Here is a 12,044-nt window from a genome sequence, read left to right on the forward strand (position 1 = left end):
TAGGCTCCGGGGAGGGTGGCGGTCCTCACGGGGGGTCCGGCCAGCGCGGCCCCGGGCAGGGCTCGCTGCTGCCGGTCGGGGGCGGCACCCGCCCCTGCCCGCCCCTTCGGGGTTTTGTGGCGCCCTGCAGGCTTGTTTCCGGAACCCCTCCGGCGGGGCTGGCAGGTGTTCGCCGGCCCATGGTGGCGGGGGTGGGGGGCTGTCCACTTCGCCGGGTGCCCGGGCCCTCCGCGCTGTCCCGCTCCAGCGAGCCCGGCTGCCGGCCCCGGCCCGGCTGCGCTGTGGCTGCCCATACCTGAAGTCCCCCGTGCCCCAGCGCTTCCTGGGACACCGGCCTTGGCCCGCCCGGAAAACTTCCAAGATTTCCTGGTGGAGGTCGCGGCGGTGGCCCCTGCTCCATAACTTCCTGCTTTCGCCCTCGGCTCCCGAGGCGCCGGGCACGGCCCGGTACCAGTAATGGGAGCTCCTGCAAGAGCGGTGGCCGCCCGGGAGTGTCCCTTCGCACTGCTGCTGCCGCCTCCTGCCGTGGGAGATGTCCCTGCCTGCAACCTGGCCTTGTGGGTCTCCATCTGCTGCAACTGGCTCGAAGCAGATGTGATTAATAGGAATTGCAATGTCTCCTTTGGGACTCTGTTAGCATTTTCTTTTCTCCTTTATTTTTCCTTCAGATCCCTGCCCGTATTAAATGTATTGTGTTACTGTTTGGGTTTTTTCCCTCCCCGAAGTTTTAAGAGCTTGATGGGTGAGGGAGCATGTTACTTCTAACAAACAGGGAGCAGGTGGAACATGAAGGTGAAACAAGTTGATTAGCCTTTGTCTCAGGTTGCCCTGCAGTTGTGGCATGGGAACAAGCTGGTTACTGACATCTGTCTTGGAGGTGCGGCTTAACCTTGGCTTTGGAGAAAGGTTTGTGTCTTTATATTTAGCGTTGTTAATGGTGTAGAGCGGTTGAAGTAGACTTCTGGGTCTGTGTTTCTGCAGTGTAGTGGCACAAGGCTTTACGGATAGCGACAAGCTAGGAGGACAGCCTCAGTGAGATAATAAAAGTAAAAGTTGTCCGTTGTAATGTGTTCCTTGGTGGGGAATGCTGCTCTTTGTAGTCATCTGAGAGCACTTCAGTCAACTGGAATATCTTGCTTTACCAAGTCCCACGTGAAGCTGAATGCCCAAAGCAGCTGCCTGGTGATTTTGGCTTTGATTCGGGAAGCTGGCGCTTCTGGCAAGCGGAATGCAAAGCGGTGGTACATCCCAAGGCTTCTCCGTGCATCTTGGCACGTTCCCTGTAAAGACAGCGTTGCCCACGGAGCGGACAAGGATGATCTATGCAAGTAGTGAGCAATCCCTAATCCTGCTCGGTGCTGCTTGAGCGAGGGGCTCCGTTTAGTTTATGGTACTGAAAAGGGAGAAGAGTTTTCAAATGCCTTCATAGGATGGTGCTGAGGAACATCTTTTATTTGGTTTTGAACAAATTGCATCTGCTGTAACTACTGACTGAAGAAAATTATTGAAGGACTTAAACCAGTTGAGAGTCCTATATCTTCTAGTGGCTTTTTGATACAGTAATGTGATTATTACTGGGAATTGCTTATGGAAAAGGTGTGGGTTTTTTCTTGGCTGACATGGAGGCTTGAGAGACGTCAAAGAGTAAGAAGTTTTCAACATATATAATGTAACGCAGTTCACACATGGCAATAAAATTATGTGATACTGCTAGTAGCTTGGGACTGGTAGCAGCTAAAGGTTTGATTTCTGTGCATGAATTCTATGGAAACTCCAATTCTTGCCTAAAAGTTTCTTCTAGCTAGATCTCTTTGTCTTGCTTTAAGAAGCAAATGCTTTTGTGGTTTACTCCATTGACCCACTATGTTTGGTGTAAAATGCAGTTCCAAAGTGACAAGCCACCCTTCCATTTGAATCATGCTTCTTCGTAGAAGTGTACAAAGAGTTTTGCATCATGTGCAATAATGTTGTTCAGTGCAAAGACTTTGTTCTGCTGTAGCGTTTTGAAACTTTGTGTTGTCATGCTCCCATGACAAGGAGAACACAATAGGAGTCATAATGACACAAAAGGTTTGCACAATTAGTAAATTCATTGCAAGTGGGCGGTCTCTGGTAACTCCAAGTGCAAAGCTGTGAAAGTACATGAACTTGCCTGATTTATATGATTGATTCTCAATTATTTTTCAAGAGTTCTTGGGGGATCTATCTCTGATCTTTTATTTAATATTTTCTGTGTTTTGGGAGGGTGGCCACCTGCATGTAGTGTTGGCACAGTCTGTTCAGTTGTTCATTTAACTGTCTGTCTCTTCAGGTTCACAAAAATAAATGCTTTTTACAGGAGGATCTTTTAGTTTACCTCTCTGCTAGTGCCTGACTACTGTATCCATGGAGCATCTGAATGCCCTCCAGTTTATAAAACTGAGTGCTGGGGGGCTAGCAGTTGATTGACAGTTGTGTTGTGTAAGGGAGATCTCTGCATGGTCTCATTAAACTATGAGATTAATGTTGTTAGAGCATCTTCCCGGAGAAGCCTTATCCTGGGAAAAGGGGGTGGTATCTTCCACTTCCAAGCTTTCCTTTTACTACAGCTGTTCCTTCCCTTGCTGTAGCTGCTCTGTGTGGCTTGTGCTTTCTTCTTGAGTATCTGTCTTTGATAATGTGTTACAGCTGAGCATGATTGTAGAGATGAACTTTATAGTGACTGCTCAGGCTCAGAAACAACCCAACTAGGGGTTGTTTCATTGATTTCAAGCTAGAAGTGTTCTTAAGCTGCTAACTTCACAGTGAGTCATGTCTGATGACTCCTGTAATCGATAAACTTGATAAGACTAGTATTTAAATGATGCTTTGATCATTTTTGTTGTGAGATCGTTGGTGCTAAGGAATAGCTTTTTCCTGTGCATTTGATCTGGCCTCTGTTGTGTTGCTGCTGACTCTGTTGGTAACAGGAACAAAGCAAACTTCTGGGCGCAGGAGGAAACCTAGTTCAGACAAGGCCATGGCGGTGACTGTTTGTTATAGAAGCACTGACTGCTTGTAGTTCAAACAAAGCTTGTTGATAAGGCCTCTTTTATTTTAGCAGAGTTGATAAAGTATTATCAGATGCATAGGTAGAAGTTCTGCCTTTAAGGACCGGTAAGCAGGAAGGGGTGATGCAGAAGGAATGAAAAGGAGACCCAAAGCAAGGCGAGATTTAAAAGTTCTTGAGATTCTTGATGGCATTTTGGAAAGAAAGCTGTTGGACCGTATCCCAATTGAAAACCTGTTCAAGTTGAGTAAAGGTTGCCTAGGAAGCACACAGATGGTACATTGCAACTCTCCTACATGAGCAAAATAAACTCATTATGGGTATGTTTTTGTTGTGGGGTTAACTTGGGACCATATCCACACTTAATACTGGCTATGTAGTAAAAACTTCTGACCTGGGCTTCCTCCTCTTGTAAGAGTGGATTAACTTGTGTGATTGGGACTTAACAACATTGGCTCTCTTATACTTTTGGCTGGAAATTCCACTATCTTGGGAGGACATAAGCAAAAATTGCAACAAATTTCTACAAAGGATAATTCCCCTGCAGCCCATGCCTAGTTAGTGGAGAAAATCCAGAGTTAATGGAAAAAATCATCAATCTGTACATGGGCATCAAGATACATTGCTATGTGCAAAGGCAAAATGTAGAGTTCTGATAGGATTGCTAACACACAGCAGTGAGGAACAAAATGCTTCTCCTAGGAAGAAGCATTTGACCTTCTGTTGAATATGTATCTGTCGTGAGACAGACATGTACTTGCCATAAATCTCAACATCTAAAATGAACTGAGCTGAGCAATGAATCCAGAATGAAATCTGGTTTTGATGTTAGCTGCTTCTTAGTCTGTGATTGGAAACAGGATCATCTTGCGATTCATGCTTTCATTGGTGTTCCGTATGAATAGTGAAGAGCTTTTGTTTTGTGGCTGGATCTAATCATATTTAGCTAAGCATTCAGCTAACGAAGCGGCAGGAGCTCGATGTATGGAGCACTCTGAGCTTTGCTGTCAGGTGTCCGTGTACTGAATATGAGCCACTGGGATTGACTCAGCTTTGGGCTATTGTTGCCTATAAACAGCTGACCTCAATGCAGAGAATGTTGCACATAGTTTCTGGTAAGAGGCTCATCTTTGAAAACCTAAAGAATTGTTTCCCTGGAAAATAAGAACATTAGATACATGCAGACCTGGCATGGCTTCAGAGGCTACTGGAGAATTCCTCTCTGGCTACTGGTAGCCACAACTGTTACCATATGGTTGTAAATGCTGACTGGCAGATAAGTGCAGAGCACATGGGACTGGAGTTTTATGTAAGACACCAAAGGTGTGTGGGAGAGAGACTGGTCTGCTAATATGTAAATGTGCATCTGGAAGATAAGATTATACAGATTATGGAATCTTTTTGTTTTTCTAACATTTGAAAAGGCACTTGCTTATTGTACTAAAAAGAAAATTCTTCTCATTGACAAGAGCCTTGTACACTTGTAAGAATAATTCGCTTGGATAATCTGTGCCACAGTGGATGCCATTCTCTTCTCTGTTCCTCCTTTGCCTTTCCTCAAAACTGCTTTTCCTCTCATCTCTTCCCATGCTGTGACACTCAGGAATTCTTTCGTCAGGCTTGAAACACTGATACAAGTCAATGAGAGATGACTTTTGTAGCATGCCTTCTGATCGTAATGGACACAGCTTGCCAGGATGACGTTTCTTCAAGTGAGTTTCTGCTTGATTTTGAACTACTGTGCTCCTTAGCCAGTTGAGCAAGTTGTTGTGGGCTGGAGTGTGAATTCTAGATCTCTTGCATAAGCAGGTTAAAACAGCACGCTTCTAGAGGCAATTAATATTTCAAGATAAAACGTTCTAGCAGGGTGTTAAATATAAAGTTGTGACACTCTCAAATCAAGCCCACTCTTCTCCTTGTTTTGCTTGTAACCGTGAGTTTCTCTCTGCTGTCACAGCTGAGGTCTCTCTTCTAAAGTGGAGAGGGTAATTAGCAGAGTTTCTCTGTGGGTTTGCCTAGTTTAACAGGTCCAGGATATTGATTGACAGCTGGAAAGGGTGTGTCTCTGGCACTTTCCTTTCCTTGTCTGGCTAAGGGCAAACTGGGTGTTATACATGGGTGTGATATGCTCTCCTTGCATAGCACAGCAGCTTCTCACTGCTCTAAAGCTTTTGCTAACTTAGAGTAAATATAGCCTTGTGTACATATGTCTCTCTCAGAAATGTCTGGTGCAAGAAGACTTATGATCTGATACAATTTTTGAAATTTCAGTTGAGGTACCTAAATCATTATAGAAGGATATACTTTCCAAGTATATCCTCTTGTATATATATTCCACTTCTATTCTTCCTCTCTTTTTTTTGGGGTCCCCTGCTATACACGTTTCTGTGCATATTCTTCACCCCTGCATGTGCTGATGGCATGGTTCATGAACACAGTTGCCCGTAGCTGCCTGCTCAGAGCTGCTTTTCTCCGTAGTGAGTGGAGATGCTAGTGATTCTAGGTGGGGACTAAGTGACTCAGGCTCTTGGTGCTGATGTGATCTTCTGGTCCTGTGAACCAGGACTGCATTGCAGTCCTCTTAGTGAACTCTGGACAGTACTGCGTAGGTGGCTGGAGATTTTGGGGTGTGAGCAGGAAAGGTAAAAGGGGAGTAGTGCACCAAAGGGGTACAAGTTCTAGCTCAGGCAGTTTCTAAAGGGACTTCTCAAAATATGGCAATGGAGTATCCTGTTTATAATGCCATTTCCCTTTTTTGGTCCTCCACAGCTGGTAAGGCTTTGCTAGAAACTGTTTGAAAAACAGTTCAAGCTCCTCAGGAATGGCTGGCTGATTTAGTCATTAACCAAAGACCATTGTTATTGGCAGGGGCACATGGATAGCCACTTTGTTTGCCAGCTCTGCTACCCCTGTCTATACAGACAGGCTGTGAAAGCTCTCTTCCCTCAGTCACCCTCCAGGCCCATAGTTTGAACAAGGGCCCAAGGCCCTCTGTTCACTTGACAGTCCCTTTGGCGCTCCTGGTCCCTCTCTGGGAAAAACACTAGCCCCTCTCCCCCTGCTCCCCACCTTGTGGTACGTGTGTATGTACCTCTTCTGATGATGGGTTACTATGCAATTTCTATACTGATTCTTCATTGCATCTTAGAAGTTCTGGCTGCCACTGTGCGTGTGTTGTGTAGAGTAGCTGGTAAATTGCTATAATTTCCTGTCCAACAAATGAAAATAAAATACTGACTGGAGTGTCCAGCAGCTGCTTCATGAACAACTGAGCTTTCTGTACACTGGAAACTGGAGCTTGTGAATGATGGCCTGGGCAGGCAGGAGCCTTTATCCCAAGGCAAGCTGTCAGGATGCAATTCAAACCTTTGCTCTTGAGTTGGCAGAGTTTTACTTGTCACTTAGCACCTCTGTGGGGGGGGAGATGGGACAAAGAATCTCTTGAGCTGTACAGAATATGAGGCTGTAGCCTGGTATCGCCAGTGTGATCGCTAGGTTGCAAGTCAGGTCTAATTTGTCCTGCTTGGATCCCCCTGGTGCTGTGAGAGACAAGGCAGTGAAGTATACTGAAAAACTTGCGCTTCTAGCTGCACATTGAACTGCAGGTGCGAAATTTCCTTTCCCTACCCCCACCTTAAGCAGGGAGTTAGGCTTGATATTTTACAAAAGCAAGTTAATAATTAATGCAGCTACCCTGCAGGCAGCACAGCGCCCTTTCTGCCGTACCCATGGAGTGAGCTGAAAATGTGATTCTTTCTCATTTTAGCTCAATAGCTGGAGGGTTACCTGGGGTGAAAACTGATACTAGTCAATAACGCCTGTGAGCCTGGGAGTTAGCCTTTAGATTGGGTTTGTCTAAATGTTTATGCAAATGCTGCAGTTTTGCTTGCCTCCTCTTTGGAGAAGGTCAACTGAAGTGATCGCAGAAAGGCCAAGTGTAAAAACTCTTCTAAAATGCTCTTGGCTTATCTATACTGGTTTGCTCTAGCACTGTGAAATGGTATTGTATGAGTCCTGCACCAGAGATGCCGCTCTGTGGTGGTATCAGGTTTTAGTTACTTGATAGCGATGATGTCTCATTCTGCTCTGGCTGATTTGTGTTACCTGCTAAACCAAAATAAATAACCTACTTCTGCTTGCTTCTCTTCTCAGGCTGCTTTTGTTTATATGGCTTTGCTTTTGTGTTTTTGTTTTTTGTTTGTTTGGTTTTTTTTGTTAGGATTTTTGGTGCCAAGATACTACAGCGAGGAAGATGAGAAGGTTCTTAAGACCCGGACATGATCCAGTGAGAGAGAGGCTTAAACGCGACCTTTTCCAGTTTAACAAGGTACAGTTTTTTTTCCTCAAACTTCGAGGCATATGTGTGCAAGGCAAATCTATCCTGAGCCACTGCGCAGTGTAAAGGGAAGGGAAAACTAGAGTGTGGGTGGAAAAGTTAAATTTAGGAGGGGTGGTTTGTTCTCTTTTCAGTTCTGTCCTTTTTTTCCCCAATGTGCCTGACTAGTTTTCTTCAAGCTCACAAGCATGTTCTCAATCCTGGCTTTAGTTTTTAAGAAAAAGGATATTGTCATGCTGTTGAGTGGCACTTGCTGAAAGAAGGGATCTTCGCAGCAGCTTTTATATACTCTGAGTGTTCTGTAGTTTGTCCTGCTATGTGCTGTGACTACTTATGTTACAGGTAGTCTTTGCTGTACTGCTATGAAAGTAAACATTTTTCTAACGATACACATAAGCCACAGCTTGTGATACAGCTGAAGCCACAGTTCTTTGTCTATGATTCTACTTCGGGTTTATAAGTGTACCTCTGTTTGTAAATGTGAATTTAAAAGTCTGTGGTAGAACCGTAGTAGCACCTAGGCAGCACAATGGTCATTAATAATGAATTTGGTATTATCTTGGCCTGAATCTGTATCTAATTTTTTTCCTTCCTTATTTGAAGAGGAAACGGCAGTGGCTGTGTTAGCTATCCAACACTCTGGGCATTTTTCTTTTGAGCCCTGGCCAGGAACATAGTGCTTTCATGTTTGTAAATGCCTAGTATTAATTCATTGCTAGGCTAATGGCTACTTACACCTTCATTGGGTATTAGAAATATTTGTAGGTTTTCTATATCCAAGGTTTAAATGGAATTTTTCTGAAAAGTATAATGGGTAAATGAAGTCAGCCTGTGAAATAACCTCCTTGATTCACTAAAATTCTAGTGTAGATACATACTTAAAGTGGAACTTTGGATATTTGAGATGAATGATTTAATGTAATTTGGTACCAAACCACACCATTTCCATGCATACCTCCCTCCTATTGGGGAGACAAAAAGAACTTGAGTGCTTCAGGCCTATTTTCTGCTTGCTAGCATGAGGAAACGCTAGTGTAGATGCAATAAAAATTTCAGTAAATGAAGACCAGGATTGAGTCGCTTGCATTTAGCTGAATGCAGTGTCAGCTTCAGAAGACATCCCAGAGAGCTTCAGAAGACAACCCAGAGATGGGTCAGAATTGTTTATAAGCATATAAAATTGTATATACCTTGGAAAAACTTTTGCTATTACAGGGATGTCTCTTCCTTGAATATGCCTTTATCTTATGAGAAAGTTTGGCCAAACTTTACCTGCCAGAGACAGACTAATTTGGATGATGCAAAACAGGGTTGAAAGAACTAGCTTTTGCAGCAGAGGGAAACTTCCAAATATATTAGAAGTTGGCATTAGGATTTGTGACTCCATTTGATTTAGTCCTGAAGGTAAAAATTGCATCTCGTTTCTAGGGAGGCAACTGCTTTGGACACTTCCTAATGGTTTACTCTCATTAGCAACTTGGTAATTAAAGGCCTTGCAAAATGCATTTGCTCTTTTAAGCCACAGTAACTCGTTCTTTTCTAACAAGAATCGGAAAGGGAGTCAACATTAGACCATTACATTATAGCAGAATCTTTTACATTATACTTTTCTCTTGCATAAAGTTTTTTTTTTCCCCAAGTCTTGTGTGCCCATTGCAGTATTTCCAGAGATAATGGATCATTTGAACTCTTTGATAAAATAAACATCTACTCACAGCTAGGTAGACTGAGAAGATCTGGGAAAGTCAGACCTTAATTCTGACCTGTTGAAGGCTGTGGTTTCAAGGAGCCAAGAAAGATGGTACTTTCTGTGCCAAGACCGTCCTTGTCTTGTCCTGTGCCTGTAAAGCAAGCACATTAGTGCTGGTGAGCAAGTTTGTAAACACTTTTTATTTGAGGTCTTTGAAACACCTCTGGTTAAGAACCTGCTTGGGAAATATTTTGTGTGACTGTAAAGTTGCTGATCAGAGAAATTGCCTGGTGACTACCTGTGATGCTGGTAGTGAGTAAATGGAAGGTATGTACCTTAAAAGTGCTGGGGATTCCTGCCCTCATTTTATTATTTACACTGAAGTTGTGTAGAATCATGCATTCATATTCAAGTTTAGTGTTAACATAATGGAATATATTTTGCCATGCTGACCTAGTAATGGACTTCAATTTAAAAAGTCTTTTTAATTGGTGGTGGTGGTGGATTTTTTTGTTTTGTGTACTCCCTGAAGTTTCAATAGGTTGTGATCTTTTTACTGTTTCCCTCTTGCATTTCTGTTCCAGATAAGAGGTGGTCCAGGTGGTTTTAAAGGACTGTACCACTGGACTAGCTCTTCAAACTGTCCTCAAACTTGTGTTTGTTTCAACAAACACCTTCCTAAATTCTGCTAGTCACTTAGCTTTGCATATCTGTTTCTCTGTATGAGTAAGAACTTCCCATACTTGTGTGTACCTGTTGCAAGAATCTGTTTTTAGCTCAGTGGATAGAATGAAGGATAAGGTATGTGGACTTGGCAGTCTACTTCTTTAAGTTTATCCTGCTTTTGGAAGTAGTATTTGGATGCCTTTGGCTCAGTCCAACCCCTGCAGAACAAACATGTTCAGGCTGGCACTGTCAGACTAGAGGATGGGTAACGCACAGGTGAACCAGCCTGTCTTACAGCTGAATGTTACCAAACTGGGAACATTGTATTTAATTTATGGCTTTGTGTTTTTTCCCGTTTTCAGTCTTCCTAACTCTTTGCTGATGGGTGTGATGGATAGCTTACCTTAAATACTGAATTAGTGTCTATGCAAAGTAGATTTAACACATACAGGCTTCATTGTTTCTTCAAAAGGCACATTAACAAAGGTACAGGGTTTGTATTGCCTGTGGTTGGGTTTGTCTCTGCTTTGTCATAAAACAATCAGAGAGAAGAAGCGGAGAGAAATGAAAGAAGGAAGACAGCACTGAATTTCACCTGCACAGCTTTAGTGTGGGCTGGGAGCAACTGTTAGGTTTGGCCGCATTTCTCCTGCAGTAAATATGACTGACATGAAGCATTTCTGTTAGTTAATGCTGCTGACATCAGGCTTACTTTTACTGAGAATGATATATCTGTGGTCTGAGGAAAATGAAAACGAAAGCTCCTACCTTTCCTCAAAGAAACAAAGGCCCTTTTGAGGAGCGAAGGCACACTGTGGGCACTCTAGTTTCTTATTTCAGCTCTGCTGAAAGCCTCCATTGTAACCTCTTCTGCCCCCCTTGCTCCCCCTTGCTGGGTTTACCTGCTGAGCAGGTGAAAGGATTGGCTGATGAAGGCTGCCTGAGAGAGGGGAGGGAAGGAGGCCGGCTGAAAAGCTGACTTGATGTGATTTAACGACTGTGTATAAATAAGTGCAAGAAAGAGATCTGGGTAATCAGTACGGTGAATGTGAATGCCTGGCCCTGGTGGTGTCAAATGCAGCCAAAAAGCCGCCCGTACGTTTACTTTACTGCATAAGCAGTTGGGTAATGCACTGTGGTTGTTACTGATACTCTCCTCTTGTCCTTCTGCATGTGGTACTATTTTTCTGCAGTGGTCTTCTGTTACGAACAGTTTACTCCTGGATGTAATAGTTACTGTAGCTTTTGCAAATTTGTCTATGGGATGGGAGGGTACTTCCAATTTTCTGTTGAAGGAAAACCTGTGGAAAAAATTACCCTCCTATTATCAGGACTGGTTGGTACGTGCTTGGTTATGCAGTTCATAGGTCTCCTACTTGAAAATTAAAGCTTTTATTGACTTGTCTAATGTATTTACAAATTAACACATAAAAACTAAGATACAATTAGGCCAATATTAAGGCTAGTATTAACGGCATCCTAACAAGCACTACAGAATTGTATAAATCATGGTTTTCTATTATGAGAATTATGGCTAAAGCCTTATCTTCTGGGCTGCAAGAAATCTCAGAATAAACACAGTTTCTAATTGATGTTTCATTGAAAATGGCACCTAGTTGTGCTGATGACATGACAGTGCAGCAACTGTGAACAAGATGAAGCTAAAAGTAACAGTGGAGTTACACTGGTGTCTCCCTGATGAGTTCTTCACTCTGTTTTGGGGGTGAGTGGAATGGTGTGTATTGCCCTACACTTGATTCACTTAAATGTCTGATTTGTTGTTAAGTTAACGTGTTACCTTGAATCTTCTTCCCAGAACTGTGTTACCATAGTATCATGCTCCCACAACTTTGACAACTAGGAAGCTTTTCTGTGTTGTCTCAGTAGCTATGATGGTACAGAGAAATTCCTCTTTGCCTGTGCTGGATTAGAAAACTGTCCTTTTCCAATTCTGAGTCCATAGATAAATTCCTAATTTCATACTGTCTCTTCTAGGAAGTTTTATATGTATAGCTAAGCAAAGACTGCTTAGCAACAACTTCAAGGGTGACATTAAAAAGATTGACTTATCAAAATTTATTTTTAATAACACAAACTTAACACTTAAATTACCTTTTTAGAATATAAATAAGTAAGGCTGGAGATTAAGTTATCATAAAGGGAAATAAACTCAGTGATCTTGGAGCCAGAGCACTAATCTTGATTTACTACATATAAAAGGTTAAAAATGAGTAACTGTTCCTTTGCCCAGTCTTATGAGTTGGCAAGCAGAAAATTGGGAAATGCTTCAGTATTTCCGATTTTATATCTTCTAAAATGGCTCA

General features: G+C 42.9%; 1 protein-coding gene across 3 annotated transcripts in view; it reads left to right on the top strand.

Moving 5' to 3' along the window:
* Window positions 1–12,044, top strand: part of LLGL2 (LLGL scribble cell polarity complex component 2) — a 33,382-nt gene that overhangs the window by 174 nt on the left and 21,164 nt on the right. For all 3 annotated transcript variants that reach the window (XM_063351813.1, XM_063351812.1, XM_063351814.1), the window contains one exon: window positions 7,248–7,355. In XM_063351813.1, coding sequence (XP_063207883.1) covers window positions 7,281–7,355 — 75 coding nt within the window. In that variant the 5' untranslated portion in view covers window positions 7,248–7,280. Of the gene's footprint in view, window positions 1–7,247; window positions 7,356–12,044 lie in introns of those variants that run through there.

Source organism: Chroicocephalus ridibundus, chromosome 14 (assembly GCF_963924245.1).
Source record: "Chroicocephalus ridibundus chromosome 14, bChrRid1.1, whole genome shotgun sequence".
Classification (NCBI taxonomy): Eukaryota; Metazoa; Chordata; class Aves; order Charadriiformes; family Laridae; genus Chroicocephalus; species Chroicocephalus ridibundus.